At 45.5% G+C, this 17711-nt stretch overlaps 1 protein-coding gene across 2 annotated transcripts in view; it reads right to left on the reverse strand.

The window, feature by feature from the left end:
* The window catches only part of SFXN5 (sideroflexin 5), a 354774-nt gene that overhangs the window by 151659 nt on the left and 185404 nt on the right, over positions 1-17711 (reverse strand). For both annotated transcript variants that reach the window (XM_040335556.1, XM_040335557.1), the window contains exon 11: positions 4957-5072. In XM_040335556.1, coding sequence (XP_040191490.1) covers positions 4957-5072 — 116 coding nt within the window. The remainder of the gene's footprint in view (positions 1-4956; positions 5073-17711) is intronic.

Genomic DNA, 17711 nt, shown 5'->3' on the forward strand with positions numbered 1-17711 from the left:
AAACAATTAGAACCCCATTGACGTCTATGGGACTCAAATGTTCGAATTCAAAAGTGCTAATTTTAAAGCCCAATATGCAAGTTTTTGTCGTAAAACGTCTTTGAGAACCCGGGTCTTGCCCCAGGGAACATGTATCAATGGAACAAAAAGTTTTAAAACCGGTTGTTGTTTTTTTTTAATGATACTTAAAGTGAAAAAAAAAACCTGCTGGGTGTCTATAGTATGCCTGTGAAGTGGCACGTGTTTAGAACTGTCCCTGCACAAAATGAGATTACTATAAAGAAAAAAGTCATTTAAAACTGCTTGCAGCTTTAATGTAATGTCTGGTCCCTGCAATATGGATGAAAATCATTGAGAAAAATAGCACAGACACAGACAGTACACACACCACATAGCTTTAGGTGCACACTGCAAAGGCCACAGGCAGTACACACCATGTAGCTTTAGGTGCACACTGCAGAGGACACGGGCAGTACACACCACGTAGCATTAGGTGCACACTGCAGAGGACACAGGCAGTACACCACGTGAGAATACTGCAGCTAGCACAATCACCCGCCTGCCAGTAAATTAGGAAGTGCGGATCTAGCTAAACTATACAGTGTATAAATATATATACACAACACCTGGGATGCATATATATCCTCTACAAACTGTAACTAACTGCCTGCCTGCCCTATCTACTAAAAATTACACTCTCTCTCTCTCAACCACCGCAACACACTACACAAGGCCGACCTGCAGGCGGCATTTTATAGTGTGGGGCGTGTACTAAACCCCCTGAGCCATAATTGGCCAAAGCCACCCTGGCTTTAGCCAATTATGGCTCTCTGTTTTTTGCAAGCTGTGATTGGCCAAGCATGCGGGTCATAGTGCATGCTTGGCCAATCATCAGCCAGCAATGCACTGCGATGCCGCAATGAAATATGGGCCGTGAAACGCCACTCGAATTTGGGGCGAACGGCCCAAAACTTTTGTAATTCGATGAACGATCGAACATACGATGTTCGATTCGAACATGAGTTTGACTCGAATACGAAGCTCATCCCTACTGAGGGCCACATGACGTGCCATGACAAACCAAATTCAGCCCCCGGGCCATGTGTTTGATATATGTGGTATAGACACGCTGCTTGCTCCTCAATTTAATGGTGGCGCCAATCAGGAGAGTAGTCATGGTGCCGACACTCCATGTTAAATCCAAAGGTGCCAAAGAGAGGACCAGGCACTTGATCCCCAGAGAGGTGAGCGTTACAGTATATTAAATAAAAAAATGGATTGCTGTAAAATCTTAAAAAGAGAACCTGTATAAAAAGTCCTGCCTATGAGCTGACACACGATACCTACCATCATGGCTGGTGCAAAGATTTTTGACACCCCAGGCGAAACCTAATTTTCACGCCCCCCCCCCCCCCTTGGCTCCACCCCTGCCTCCAACCTCTTTGCCCTGCTCATGTATACACCACCTTTTTAATGCAGCCCACCAGCGCCCATTAATGCAGCCTTACAAGCGCCCATCAATGCAGCCTCACAAGCGCCCATCAATGAATGTTTGCTTGCTTCCATTTATTTGTGAGTCGGGACACAGACACAGTTCTCCGCCACTGCTGCGCCTCTGACACTGTGCGAAGTGCGAATTAAGCTGCGGCTGCTGCCTTTGACACCCTAGGCGAAACCTTATTTGAAACCCCCCCCCCCCCCCCCGGCTCCATCAGACTCCAACCTCTTTGCCCTGCTCATGTATAACCCACCTTTTTAATGAAGTGCCCATCAAATGCAGCCCACCAGCGCCCATCAATGCAGCCTCACCAGCGCCCATCAATGCAGCCTCACCAGCGCCCATCAATGCAGCCTCACCAGCGCCAATCAATGCAGCCTCACCAGCGCCCATCAATGCAGCCTCACAAGCACCCATCAATAAATGTTTGCTTGTTTCCATTAATTTGTGAGTCGGGACACAGGCACAGTTCTCTGCCACCACTGCGTCTCTGACACTATGTGCGAATGACGCAGCGGCTGCCTGCTGATGCTGAGACTTAGTTTCTTGCTGTAAAGAGAAGAGAGTAGGAACACCAGTGGCCGGGCGCCCTAGGCAGCAGGGGGCCCTAGGTGGCTGCCTAGTTTTCCTAATGGTAGCACCGGCCCTGCCTACCATTTCCTTTATGAGAAGTCTCCTCTTTGCTCCTCTCCGATTCAGTTTCACATTGATATAGGTCTCTAGCTTCCCCACATTTCATAATTAAGCCAAGCAGACCGCCATCCCAACTAGTATTTTATAAAGCAGTGGACGGCTCTGGCTGCCCCCTTATTTTTCCAAACCCGGATTTCCTTTAAAGGAGTTGTAAATAAAACATTTTTTTTTGCTGAAATGACCGTTTACAGGGTATAGAGGCATAGGGCCAGATTCTCGTAGATCGGCGTATTTTTGTGCGGGCGTAACGTAACCTATTTACGTTACGCCTCCGCAACTTAGACGGGCAAGTGCTGTATTCTCAAAGCACTTGCTCTGTAAGTTGCGGCGGCGTAGCGTAAATAGGCCAGCGTAAGCCAGCCTAATTCAAATTTGGAACAGGGGGGCGTGTTTTATGTAAATAACTTGTGACCCGACCTGATTGACATTTTTCACGAACGGCGCATGCGCCGTTTGTGGAATATCCCAGTGTGCACTGCTCCAAAGTACGCCGCAAGGACGTATTGGTTTTGACGTGAACGTAAATGACGTCCAGCCCCATTCACGGACGACTTACGCAAACGACGTAAAATATCCAAGCAGGGGTAACTTTACGCCGGTAAAAGCCCAACGTAAACAGCCTATCTGTACTGCGTCGGCCGGGCGTACGTTCGTGAATTCGCGTATCTAGCTGATTTACATATTTCTAGGCGTAAATCAGCGTACACGCCCCTAGCGGCCAGCGTAAATATGCAGTTACGATCTGACGGCGTAAGACTTACGCCGGTCGGATCTAATAGAAATCTATGCGTAACTGATTCTATGAATCAGGCGCATTGATACGACCACGCAACTCAGAGTTACGACGGTGTATCCGGAGCTATGACGTTGTAACTCCGTTGTGAATCCGGGCCATAATAGTTAACTGATTCCTTTTAAAAACGATTAAAAATAGATAAAAATCAATCATATAATGTGCCTCTAGTTTCTAGTTTCGTTTTTGCTGTTGTTTCCTGCTTCTCTGCTGTACAGAGCCAATACAGGGCAGTGATGGTTTGGAAAACGAAACTGATTGGTGTTGAGGGGTTTTAGAAACACAGGCCCAGATTCTCAAAGGAGATACGACGGCGTATCTCCAGATACGCCGTCGTATCTCTGAGTCTGGGCGGTCGTATCTATGCGCCTGATTCTTGGAATCAGTTACGCATAGATTTGTATTAGATCCGACCGGCGTAAGTCTCTTACGCCGTCGGATCTTAACTGCATATTTACGCTGGCCGCTAGGGGCGTGTACGCTGATTCACGCCTAGAAATATGTAAATCAGCTAATTCACGAACGTACGCCCGGCCGACGCAGTACAGATACGCCGTTTACATTAGGCTTTTCCCGGCGTAAAGTTACCCCTGCTATATGGTGGCGTACATACGGCGTACCAATGTTAAGTATGGACGTCGTTCCCGCGTCGAATTTTAAAAATTTTACGTCGTTTGCGTCAGGGCTGTGGAGTCGGTAGATAAATGTTTCGACTCCTAAATGTTTAGACAATCTAAATTTAGTAGGAGTCGGAGTCGGAGTCAGTGCATTGTTTGCTGACTCCGACTCCGGCTCCAGGTACCCAAAATTTCCTCTGACTCCACAGCCCTGGTTTGCGTAAGTCGTCCGTGAATGGGGCTGGACGTCATTTACGTTCACGTCTAAACCAATAAGTCCTTGCGGCGTACTTTGGAGCAATGCACACTGGGATATTCCACGGACGGCGCATGCGCCGTTCGTAAAAAGCGTCATTTACGTGGGGTCACACAACATTTACATAACACACGCCCACATCTTCCAAATTTGAATTAGGTGGGCTTACGCCGGCCTATTTACGCTACGCCGCCGCAACTTACGGAGCTTTGAGAATACTGCACTTTGAGAAGTGCTTTGAGAATACTGCACTTGCCCGTCTAAGTTACGGAGGCGTAACATAAATAGGATACGTTACGCCCGCACAAAGATACGCCGATCTATGAGAATCTGGCCCACAGCAGGGATGTATTTAGGTTTTGTGCTGCCCTAGGCCTGACTATACTCATGCACCCCCTAATTTAAATATGACCCACCCCTTCCTGTCAAGGCCACACCCCTTGCGGTTTAAGACCCACCCTGAAATTTTCAAGTGGGGACACTAGTTCTGATGACATGGGGGGGGGGGCAATGGATTCCCTTAATTTGCATAGATTTCCTCTCACTTCCTGTTTGGCTATGGGACAGGAAGTGAAGGGAAATCTCTGCAATTTGAAGCGACGCCCCCCCCCCCCCCCCACCACAGAATGCCAACCGCCCACATACTGGAAGCAGTGCGGCCGATTTATGGGGGTGCTAAACTAATTTACCTAACAGTGTAGCGCAAGCCGGCGGGGACACTGTCTGTGCTGCCCCCCTGCAAAGGGCTGCCCTAGGCCAGGATACAGCATTGGCCCACATTAATCACACCTCCTTGATTAGTGACCACAGAGAGAAAGCTCCCAGTACTGTGGTTATCAGGAAACAGACAACCAGGAAGGGTGGAGATCAGGGAAGAATTACAGCAACTTGAGAGCAAAAACGAACAATGAGGACATGAAAACAGCATTGCATTAAAGTAAAGGAAGCTATTAAGATGAATGAAAAAATTTCCTTTACAAACCCTTTAAGGCGATTCTAACAACAACGGGTGCATCCTCTTTTATATCGGACACTCGTATGTCACATGATACAGCATTTTGGGGGGGGGGGGGGAGATACAAAAACAAAACCCACGCACGTGTTTGGCAGCTATCCGCGATGAGCCGACGATCTGTCCGCTGCTGTCCAGCACGTCGATGCCCTCTTCCAGCTCGCTGTGTCTCATTAACACCACGTTACAAACATTGGCACTGGCTGCAAAAGACAAAAACAGACACACATTAGTCACTGTCACAGCAAGGATGAGACATATGACCCACATCCAGAGCCTGGCACAATGGAGGGAGAAGCGAGGACACATCACTGACTTAGGATAGAACGTCTGAAAGCCGATTGCTTGCACTCTGTGCGGCCGTTTTATCATTTGCCACAAATACACTTCTACACTGTAACATTTATTGCTGTTACCCAATTGCCCCAACTCAAAGGCCGCGATTCAGAGAGATCGGCGCATCTTTAGATAAGCGTAGCACATCTCATATGCGCTACGCCGTCGTAACATTGAGAGGCAAGTACAGTATTCACAAAGCACTTGCTCCCATATGTACGCCGGCGTAACGTAAATGGGCCGGTGTAAGCCCGCGTAATTCAAAGTAGCAAGGCAGTGGGCGTGTTGTATTATAATGAAGCGTGACCCCCATGATAATGCATGGCCGAACGAACGGCGCATGCCCGCGCATGCTCAGAATCACGCCGAATTTACTCCCTAAGATACGCCGGGTCCATTCATGCGACGTGAACGTAACCTACGCCCAGCCCCATTCACGTACGACTTACGTAAACAACGTAAAATACGACGCTGTTCCCGTGCCCATACCTTAAAGCGGGAGTTCACCCATTTATTTGTTTTTAGACCTTTTCCCCTTAGCTTCCTGCTCGTTTTGTCTAGGGGAATCGGCTAGTTGTTTTAAAATATGATCCGTACTTACCGTTTTCGAGATGCATCCTCTCCGTCGCTTCCGGGTATGGTTCTTCGGGAATGGGCGTTCCTTCTTGATTGACAGTCTTCCGAGAGGCTTCCGACGGTCGCATCCATCGCGTCACTCGTAGCCGAAAGAAGCCGAACGCCGGTGCGGCTCTATACTGCGCCTGCGCACCGACGTTCGGCTTCTTTCGGAAAATCGTGACGCGATGGATGCGACCGTCGGAAGCCTCTCGGAAGACTGTCAATCAAGAAGGAACGCCCAGTCCCGCAGCCCATACCCGGAAGCGGCGGAGAAGATGCATCTCGAAAACGGGTAAGTACAGCTCATATTTTACAACAACTAGCCGATTCCCCTAGACAAAACGAGCAGGAAGCTAAGGGGAAAATGTGTTCTCTATGGGTGAACCTCCGCTTTAACATGACTTACCCCTGCTTTATGAGGGGTGAACTTACGCCTGGCGTACGCCTTACGTCAACGGCGTAGCTTACTGCGACAGGCGCAAGTACGTTCGTGAATCGGCGTATCTAGCTCATTTACATATTCACCGTGTAAATCAACGGAAGCGCCCCTAGCGGCCAGCGTAAATATGCACCCAAGATACGACGGCGTAGGAGACTTACATCGGTCGTATCTTGCCAAAATTCAGGCGTATCCGCTTTCCTGAATAAGCGTATAGATACAACGGCGCACATTTTGACTTACGACGGCGTATCTGGAGATACGTCGTCGTAAGTCCTTTCTGAATCCCGGCCAAAGTGTACAAAATGCTGCCCCGTTTGTTCCACGGCTCCCGCACCTCCTCTTAGCCTCCCGAGCTTGAGAAAAAAAGATTTTAAAACACCAGACACTGGACGTGCCTAAAAAATGTCACTGGAGTAGGCAATACGCCCTGCTTTCACCCCCCACCCCCTCCCTCTCGTAAGCAATTCCCCGCTGTCAGAATGACAGCAGGGAGTTTCTGCGTAAATGCAGAAGCTGCATTGTTCAGACAGGAGATAGAGCTATACAAAGTAATACGGTTAGGCCTGAAGAAAAAAGAAAGATTGGTCGCACACCATGGAAGGAAGAACTTCTGTAGAATAGTAACTTTGGGCCAGATTCACAGTCGAGATACTCCGTCGTATCTCTGTTTCTATCAATGCGCCTGATTCATAGAATCAGTTACGCATAGATAGCCATAAGATCCGACAGGTGTAATTGTTTTACACTGTCGGATCTTAGGATGCAATACCGCGGCCGCCGCTGGGGGGAGTTTGCGTCATAAACCAGCGTCGGGTATGCAAATTAGTAGTTACGGCGATCCACGACGGATTTTCGCCTTCGCTGCGTCGCTGCTAGTCTAGTTTCCCGTCGCAAAGTTAGTCGTCGTTTTAGGTGCCCTAACTTTAGACAGCACACGTATGGGCTCCCACTGATTATGCATTATGGCCAGTTGAACCACTTCATTATGTATTACATTTTAATCGCTTGCCGACCGCCGCACAAACTTATACGTCGACAGAATGACACGGCTGGGCAAATGGGCGTATATATACATCCCCTTTAATTTGCCGGCGTGTGGTGGAGCTCCGTGACCCTGCCCGTGGGACCGCGGACTCGATGTCCCGCGATCGGGTCACAGAGCTGAAGAACGGGGAGATGTCAGTGTAAACACAACATCTCCTCGTTCTGTTACTGATCGTCTGTTCTCTCTCATCAGGAACAGCGATCAGTGACACTTGTAGCCACGCCCCCTAACAGTTAGAAGAACTCCCTAGGACACACTTAACCCATGCAGCGCCCCCCCACAGGTTAACCCCTTCACTGCCAGTGTCATTTTTACAGTAATCGGTGCATTTTTGTAGCACTGGTCGCTGTAAAAATTAAAATGGTCCCAAAATGGTGTCAAAAGTGTCCGATCTGTCTGCCATAATGTCACAGTCTCGATAAAAATCGATGATCGCCGCCATTACTAGTAAAAAAAAAATATATATTAATAAAAATGCCATAAAACTATCCACTATTTTGTAGACGCTATAACTTTTGCGTAAACTAATCAAACCCATATTGCGATTTTTTTTTACCAAACATATGTAGAAGAATACTTATCGGCCTAAACGGAGGAAAAAAATGTTTATATATGTTTTTGGGGGATATTTATTATAGCAAAAAGTAAAAAATATTGCATTTTTTTAATTGACGCTCTATTTTTGTTAATAGTACAAAAAATAAAAACTGCAGAGGTGATCAAATACCACCAAAAGAAAGCTCTATTTGTGGGAAAAAAGGACGCCAATTGTCAGTTAAAGCGACGCAGTGTTGAATCGCAAAAAGGGGCCAGGTCTTTGGCCAGCAAAATGGTCCGGGGCTGAAGTGGTTAATAATAGAAATATTGCGCTTCAATCATCCTGAAACAATATCAACTATGGTGCCGTGATGAAAAATGGCTTACCACTCACGTACCCCTAGGGTGACCACATTTCCAAACTACCATTCAGGGACACCCTCCCTTCCCAAAAATCAGCTTGTGCTGTAACGAATCACAGCACAGTGATTGGACACAAGAGGCGGGATTTATGATTTCTCTAATCATAAGCAGGGGGCGGGGACTGTGCTCCTCCAGGCATTCCCGGCCAGGACAAGTACTGACCGTGAGTAAAGCGGTGATGTGGCTGCCTTTTTTGGGGGCATCAGATTGGCCTGGGGGGTGGCTGTGTCAGTTTCATTCCGGGACACTGTATTGTCCTAGAATGAAGGTGCCCGGGACAGACCTGCAAAATGCGGGACTGTCCTGGGCAATCCGGGACACGTGGTCACCCTAGTGCCCCCGCCTGCAAAAAGGTTGGTTGATCGCTGCTATGGGCTCTAGTCCCAGATCTTTTGCAGAACAAGCAACGCCCATGCTGGTGACCATGCTTGGGTTGGGTCTAGCAGCCAATTGCTAGGCCTGAGCACCGTCACATGACCGGGAGACTGACGCCGCAACTCTGCCAAATCGCCGACACCTGCGAAGGAGCAAAAAGCCAGTAAATGCAGGGAAACGTGAGTATAGGGGGTCATTGCCTTTGTAGAGACATTCAGGTACCAGATTCAGGTACCTTGGGCGTATCTCTGCGTCGGCGTAACGTATCCAATTTACGCTACGCCGCCGCAAGTTTTCAGGCAAGTGCTTTATTCACAAAGCACTTGCCTGTAAAGTTGCGACGGCGTAGCGTAAATCACCCGGCGGAATTCAAATTTGGCGGGTAGGGGGCGTGTAACATTCAAATGAAGCGCGTCCCCTCGCCGAACGAACGGCGCATGCGCCGTCCGTAAAATATCCCAGTGTGCATTGCTCCAAATGACGTAGCAAGGACGTCATTGGTTTCGACGTGAACGTAAATGACGTCCAGCCCCATTCACGGACGGCTTACGCAAACGACGTAACATTTTAAAAATTTTGACGCGGGAACGACGGCCATACTTAACATTGGCTGCGCCTCATATAGCAGGGGCAACTTTATGCCGGGAAAAGCCTAACGTAAACGTCGTAAATTTACTGCGTCGGCCGCGCGTACGTTCGGGAATTCCCGTATCTAGCTAATTTGCATACTCAACGCGGAAATCCACGGAAGCGCCACCTAGCGGGGAAAAAAATGTTGCAGGTTAGATCCGACGGCGTACGAGACTTACGCCTGTCGGATCTAATATATATCTATGCGTAACTGATTCTAAGAATTAGTCGCATAGATACGACGGGCCAGATTAGGACTTACGACGGCGTACGTGGCGCTGCGCCGTTGTAAGTCCTTTGAGAATCTGGGCCATTGTCACTTTGAAGGTGAAAGGGCCTCTTTAAAATGTAGGAGGGTTCACTTTAATAGCGGCTTGCGCTGCACACGTTCTATACGGATTAGGCAGACTCCGACTCCAGCTTAGTCACTTTTCAGCCGCACAGAACAATATGTTTGGCTGACCCCAGACAATCAAATGGGAAACAGATTGTTCTGTGCGGTAATCACCGTCATTGTGAAGGGAAAGCCATATTGCTGAAAACATTAATGGGTCTGGAGACAGACACACGTTACCTTCAGCCTTAGAACACAACGTGGCTCAGAATCTGACGATTTTCCATCTTATCCCCTCCCCCCTCCCACCAATCTTTAAAGTCAAAACTCGATCAGTCGCAAGGATGAGCACCTGTGTGAGAAGTATTCAATTGAAGCAGTCGTCCTCTAACACGGGCTGGGTACTGGTTATGGTTGGTGTGGGCATCACCGAAAGATAAGACATGGTGGGCCAGATTCTCAAAAGAGTTACGCCGGTGTATCTACTGATACACCGGCGTAATTCGAAATTCCCGCCGGCGTATCATTGTTCTGTATTCGCAAAACAAGATACGCCGGAATTAGGCTAGGATCCGACTGGCGTAAGTCACTTACACCGTCGGATCCTAAATGCAATACAACGCTGACCGCTAGGTGGCGTTTACGTTCAGGTCTCATTTGACTATGCAAATGAGCCTGATACGCCGATTCCCGAACGAATTTGCGTCGCGTACTTGTCGTTTACGTCGCACCTCTGGTGCAGAGACTGATATGACTGGGTCAGTGTTCTCTGTACAGCACTACAATATATGTCAGAGCTATATAAAAAGTTTATTATTATTATTATTAATGTGTGTCTGTGTGAGGACAAGTGTAAGCTCCTCTGGTGCAGAGACCAATATGACTGGCTCAGTGTTCTCTGTACAGCACTGCGGTATATGTCAGAGCTATACAAATATATAATAATAGTGTGTGTCTGTGGTAGGACATAGAGTGTAAGCTCCTCTGGCGCAGAGATTGATGTGACCAGGTCAGCGTCCTATGTACACCGCTGCAGAATATGTCAGAACTGAAACTTAAGGCAGTAAAAAAATATAATGAATAATAAAAATATTAAATCATGTATAACGCGCACATTTGTACATCATTAGAATCCCCTTTATAAAGGTGCTTCCCCATTGAACCCATACCAGGCTCCTATACACGAGTGTGCAATGGTTAACAGGTTTGAATGTTGGGCGATGGGTAACATATGCCCGTCGGTGGCCTCTCGGTGCGTGGACCAGATTCCACGTTGTAGGGGGAAGGGAATATGGAGGGAGTGGGCAGATGGCGCCGTCTCTGCGGAATGTTTTTCTCCAATTCATAAACATGTATTTATCCTAAATACAGCTGTTCACTATGCAGGGACTGCAGGAGACCAGTCCAATGAATAGAAAATGTCCGATATCGATCGTCCAAAGCATCACGTATATGAGGGGTGCGTCCGTCTACACCATCAGGAGTACTACAGACTGTGGGCCAGATTCTCAAAGAGATACAAAAGCGCTCGTCGCAAGTTACGCTCACACCGAAACCAATGATGTCCTAGCGACGTCATTGGGAGCAATGAATGCGGATGGCGCATGCGCATTTAAATCGGCGCGGGAACGCGCCTGATATAAATACTACACTCCCCCTAGCCGCGGAATTTGAATTCCGCCGGGGGATTTACGATCCGCCGCCGCAAGTTTGGAGGTAAGTGTTTTGTGAATTACCCACTTGCCTCTAAAACTTGCGGCGGCGGATCTTAAATCAGATAGATTACGCGGATCTAAAGATCCGCTGATCTATCTGAATCTGGCCCTGTATGTGCTGCAATGGGAAGGATTCCTGATCAGGACATACAGCCTTCCATATAACACCAGCTATTGTGAAACTCACTTCAATACAGTGATATTGGATCGGCTGATATGTATCGGGGCAATCATCAAATCGGCATCCTATTGAGATTACGGAAGAAACCAGATGGAGAACTGGGACAAGATTTAGAGAAATCAATAAAAAACTAAAATGTGGCTTATGCAGATTAAAAGAGAAGACAAAGCTAGGAGAGAAGAGAAAGGGACGGGATAGAAGGGGAAAAATGGAGGCACTAAGAAAGGGAATTGGAGGGGGAGGGGCGGGGGGGAATGAGTGAAGGGAAAGGAAAGGGGGTGACGCATAGGGAAGGTGGTGAAGAGAAAGGGAAGGTAGAGAGAGAAAAAGAAGGGAATGAATAGAAAGGGAAGGGAGTGATTAGAAAGGGAAGAGGTGAAGAGAAAGGAAAGAGAATGACTAGGGAAGGGAAGGGAATGACTAGAAAGAGAAGGGAATGACTAGAAAGGGAGGGAGGTGACTAGACAGGGAGGGGGGTGACTAGAAAGGGGATGGATTGAATAGAAATGGAAGGGGCGAAGAGAAAGGGAAGGGATGAAGAGAAAGGGAAGGGAATGAATATAAATTGAAGAGGTGAAGAGAAAGGGAGGAGACGAGGAGAAAGGGAAGAGGCGAGGGGAAAGGGAAGGCAATGAATAGAAAGAGAAGGGAATGACTAGAAAAGGAGGGAATGACTAGAAATTGAAGAAGAGGTGAAGAGAAAGGGAAAGCAATGACTAGAAGGGGAAGGCAATGACTAGAAGGGGAAGGCAATGACTAGAAAGGGAAGGCAATGAATAGAAAGGGAAGGCAATGAATAGAAAGGGAAGGCAATGACTAGAAAGGGAAGGCAATGAATAGAAAGGGAAGGCAATGAATAGAAAGGGAAGGCAATGACTAGAAGGGGAAGGCAATGACTAGAAAGGGAAGGCAATGAATAGAAAGGGAAGGCAATGAATAGAAAGGGAAGAAGTGAAGAGAAAGGGAAGGGAATGAAAGGGAAAGGAATGAATAGAAATTGGTGAAAGAGGTGAAAAGAAAGGGAAGAGACGAAGAGAAAGAGAAGGTAATGACTAGAAAAGGAAGGGAATGACTAGAAATTGAAGAGGTGACGAGAAAGGGAAGAGGTGACGAGTAAGGGAAGAGGTGAGGAGAAAGGGAAGAGGTGAGGAGAAAGGGAAGAGGTGAGGAGAAAGGGAAGGGAATGAATAGAAAGAAAGGACTAGAAAGGGAAGGGAATGACTAGAAAGGGAAGGGAATGACTAGAAAGGGAATGCATAGAAAGGGAAGGAGATGAATAGAAAGGGAAGAGGTGAAGAGAAAGGGGAGGGAATGACTAGAAAAGAAGGGAATAAATAAAAAAGGAAAGAAATGAATATAAATTGAAGAGGTGAAAAGGAAGGGAAGAGGTGAAGAGAAAGGCAAGAGGTGAAGAGAAAGGCAAGAGGTGAAGAGAAAGGCAAGAGGTGAAGAGGAAGGGAAGAGGTGAAGAGGAAGGGAAGAGGTGAAGAGAAAGGCAAGAGGTGAAGAGGAAGGGAAGAGGTGAAGAGGAAGGGAAGAGGTGAAGAGGAAGGGAAGGGAATGACTGGAAAGGGAAGAGATAAAGAGAAAGGGAATGCATAGAAATGGAAGGAGATGAATAGAAAGGGAGGGGAATGAATAGAAAGGGAAGAGGTGAAGAGAAAGGGAAGAAAATGAATAGAAAGGGAAGGGAATGGATAGAAAGGGAAGGCAATGAATAAAAAGGAAACGGAATGAATGGAAAGGAAATGGAATGAATAGAAAGGAAAGGGAATGAATAGAATGAGAAGGGGTGAGAAGAAAGGGAAGGAAATTAATAGTAAAAAAAAAAGGATGAAGAGAAAGGGAAGGGGGCAAAAACAAAGGAAAGGGGAAACAAGACATAGAAGGGGGGCAAAGAGAAAGGGAGCGAAAAGAAACAGAAAGGGATAAAGCAAAAAGGAAGGCAGTAAAGAAAAGGGGGAAGGGAGTGAGGAAAACGGGATAGGTGGAAGAGATTGGGAAAAGAGTAATGAGAAATGAAAGAAAAAAAGAAAGGGAGGGAGTGAAATAAATGGAAAGGGGGTGAAGAGAAAAGTTTGGGATTGGGTGGAAAAAAGGGAAGGGTGGAAAAGAAATAGAAAAAGAGGAAGGAAAAGGGAAAAAAAAGTTAAGAAAGGAAAGAGAAAGGGAAGTGACTGAGGAGAAAAGGAAGAGGATGAAGAGAAGGGAGGAAAGTCAAAAGGGAAGGAGGGGATTCTACTGGAATTCAGGCAGGGGGTGAAGAAAAAAAAAGGGGAATGGAGTGAAGAAAAAAAAAAGAGAAGTGGATGAAGAAAGGGAATGGAGAGAAGAAAAAAATAACAGGATGAAGAGAAAGGGAAGGGTATGGAGAGAAAAAGAAGGAAGTTAGGAGGAAAGGAGTAAAGAAAAAGGGAAGGGGGTGAAGAGAAGGGAGTCAAGAGAAAAGTACAGAGAAAGGGAGAAGGGAAAGGGAAGGTGGTGAAGAAAAAGAAAAAGGAGAACAGAAAAAAGTAAACGCTGATGAAGAGAGGGGGATTAAAAAGAAAAGGGAAGGAGCTAAAAAGAAAGCTTGGGAGAAAAATTCACTGCTCCAGGTCAGGCCACCACTGTTATAAAGTTGGGTGTAGGTCCAGTTTCTTGCCGTAATCACAGAGAGGAAAAAGAGCAGGAGACCGTAACCCAATAATTAAAGCGGAGGTTCACCCGCACATGACCCTTTTTCCCCTTAGATTGAGGCTCGTTTTGTCTAGGGGAATCGGCTAGTTGTTTTAAAATATGAGCTGTACTTACCGTTTACGAGATGCATCTTCTCCGCCGCTTCCGGGTATGGGCTGCGGGACTGGGCGTTCCTATTTTGATTGACAGTCTTCCGAGAGGCTTCCGACGGTCGCATCCATCGCGTCACGATTTTCCGAAAGAAGCCGAACGTCGGTGCGCAGGCGCAGCATAGAGCCGCACCGACGTTCGGCTTCTTTCGGCTACTAGTGACGCGATGGAAGCGACCGTCGGAAGCCTCTCGGAAGACTGTCAATCAAGAAGGAATGCCCGCTCCCGAAGATCCATACCCAGAAGCGACGGAGAAGATGCATCTCGAAAACGGTAAGTACGGCTCATATTTTAAAACAACTAGCCGATTCCCCTAGACAAAACGAGCATCCATCTAAGGGGAAAAGGGCAACAATTAAATAAATGGGTGAACTCCCGCTTTAAAGCTCTGACTTCTTCATTTCACAGACAGGATCTACTCAAAAGCACAGTACAGAGGATCATGGTTGTTTAACACGTTTCACGTCACAGATGCTTAATCAGAACTCTGGGGTGAAGAGAAGGAGTGGGGAGGTAAAGGTAAGGGCAGGAGGTGAAGAAAAGAAAGAGGAAAGGTGGTGAAGAGGAAAGGAGGTGAAGAGAAAAGGAACGAGGTGAAGAGAAAGGGAAGGAAGGAACGAGGTGAAGAGAAAGGGAAGGAAGGAACGAGGTGAAGAGAAAGGGAAGGAAGTAAAGAGAAATAGAAAGGGAAGGAAGTAAAGAGAAATAGAAAGGGAAGGAAGTAAAGAGAAATAGAAATGGAAGGCAGTAAAGAGAAATAGAAAGGGAAGGAAGTAAAGAGAAATAGAAAGGGAAGGAAGTAAAGAGAAATAGAAAGGGAATGAAGTAAAGAGACATAGAAAGGGAAGGAAGTAAAGAGAAATAGAAAGGGAAGGAAGTAAAGAGAAATAGAAAGGGAAGGAAGTAAAGAGAAATAGAAAGGGAAGGAAGTAAAGAGAAATAGAAAGGGAAGGAAGTAAAGAGAAATGGAAAGGGAAGGAAGTAAAGAGAAATAGAAAGGGAATGAAGTAAAGAGACATAGAAAGGGAAGGAAGTAAAGAGAAATAGAAAGGGAAGGAAGTAAAGAGAAATAGAAAGGGAAGGAAGTAAAGAGAAATAGAAAGGGAAGGAAGTAAAGAGAAATAGAAAGGGAAGGAAGTAAAGAGAAATGGAAAGGGAAGGAAGTAAAGAGAAATGGAAAGGGAAGGAAGTAAAGAGAAATGGAAAGGGAAGGAAGTAAAGAGAAATAGAAAGGGAAGGAAGTAAAGAGAAATAGAAAGGGAAGGAAGTAAAGATAAATAGAAAGGGAAGGAAGTAAAGATAAATAGAAAGGGAAGGCAGTAAATAGAAATAGAAAGGGAAGGAAGTAAAGAGAAATAGAAAGGGAAGGAAGTAAAGAGAAATAGAAAGGGAAGGAAGTAAAGAGAAATAGAAAAGGGAATGAAGTAAAGAGAAATAGAAAGGGAATGAAGTAAAGAGAAATAGAAAGGGAAGGAAGTAAAGATAAATAGAAAGGGAAGGCAGTAAATAGAAATAGAAAGGGAAGGAAGTAAAGAGAAATAGAAAGGGAATGAAGTAAAGAGAAATAGAAAGGGAAGGAAGTAAAGATAAATAGAAAGGGAAGGCAGTAAATAGAAATAGAAAGGGAAGGAAGTAAAGAGAAATAGAAAGGGAAGGAAGTAAAGATAAATAGAAAGGGAAGGCAGTAAATAGAAATAGAAAGGGAATGAAGTAAAGAGACATAGAAAGGGAAGGAAGTAAAGAGAAATAGAAAGGGAAGGAAGTAAAGAGAAATAGAAAGGGAAGGAAGTAAAGAGAAATAGAAAGGGAAGGAAGTAAAGAGAAATAGAAAGGGAAGGAAGTAAAGAGAAATGGAAAGGGAAGGAAGTAAAGAGAAATAGAAAGGGAATGAAGTAAAGAGACATAGAAAGGGAAGGAAGTAAAGAGAAATAGAAAGGGAAGGAAGTAAAGAGAAATAGAAAGGGAAGGAAGTAAAGAGAAATAGAAAGGGAAGGAAGTAAAGAGAAATAGAAAGGGAAGGAAGTAAAGAGAAATGGAAAGGGAAGGAAGTAAAGAGAAATGGAAAGGGAAGGAAGTAAAGAGAAATGGAAAGGGAAGGAAGTAAAGAGAAATAGAAAGGGAAGGAAGTAAAGAGAAATAGAAAGGGAAGGAAGTAAAGATAAATAGAAAGGGAAGGAAGTAAAGATAAATAGAAAGAGAAGGCAGTAAATAGAAATAGAAAGGGAAGGAAGTAAAGAGAAATAGAAAGGGAAGGAAGTAAAGAGAAATAGAAAGGGAAGGAAGTAAAGAGAAATAGAAAAGGGAATGAAGTAAAGAGAAATAGAAAGGGAATGAAGTAAAGAGAAATAGAAAGGGAAGGAAGTAAAGATAAATAGAAAGGGAAGGCAGTAAATAGAAATAGAAAGGGAAGGAAGTAAAGAGAAATAGAAAGGGAATGAAGTAAAGAGAAATAGAAAGGGAAGGAAGTAAAGATAAATAGAAAGGGAAGGCAGTAAATAGAAATAGAAAGGGAAGGAAGTAAAGAGAAATAGAAAGGGAAGGAAGTAAAGATAAATAGAAAGGGAAGGCAGTAAATAGAAATAGAAAGGGAAGGAAGTAAAGAGAAATAGAAAGGGAAGGAAGTAAAGAGAAATAGAAAGGGAAGGAAGTAAAGAGAAATAGAAAGGGAATGAAGTAAAGAGAAATAGAAAGGGAATGAAGTAAAGAGAAATAGAAAGGGAATGAAGTAAAGAGAAATAGAAAGGGAATGAAGTAAAGAGAAATAGAAAGGGAAGGAAGTAAAGAGAAATAGAAAGGGAAGGAAGTAAAGAGAAATAGAAAGGAGTGACGATGAGTGGAGAAAAAGGCAATGGAGTGAAGAAAGGAAAGGGGGTGAAGAGAAAGAAACCATTGTGCCAAAATATATTGGACTGAGCTGCCTACAATGCATAGCCTAATGCCTCATACACACGGCCGGACATTCCGAGATAAAAAGTCCGACTGGCTTTTCTTCTCGGAAAGTCCGGCCGTGTGTAACCTCCATCGGACTTTTTTTGTCGGAAGCCCGACGGACCTTAGATAGAGAACCTGTTCTCCATCTTTCCGTCGGACTTCCAACGGACTCACGGCGGACTTTTGCATGGTCTGACCGTGTGTACAAGGCATAAGAGACACAGAATACCCCTCTACTAACTAAAAATACAAATAAAACAGAACAAAAGCAAACTTCCATACACATTAGGATAGTAAGGGATCCTTTTGTCTTGCATGCGTGTTTTCCTATACCATAGTGAAAGGTTGATTTATTAATTATGCGAGGGCTTCACATTTAAGAAAACAATGTTGGTGTATTAACTAATCCCAGAGGATTTCTCTGTGAATCTAATAATCTGTTTACC

Source organism: Rana temporaria, chromosome 1 (genome assembly GCF_905171775.1).
Source record: "Rana temporaria chromosome 1, aRanTem1.1, whole genome shotgun sequence".
In the NCBI taxonomy this organism is placed as follows: domain Eukaryota; kingdom Metazoa; phylum Chordata; class Amphibia; order Anura; family Ranidae; genus Rana; species Rana temporaria.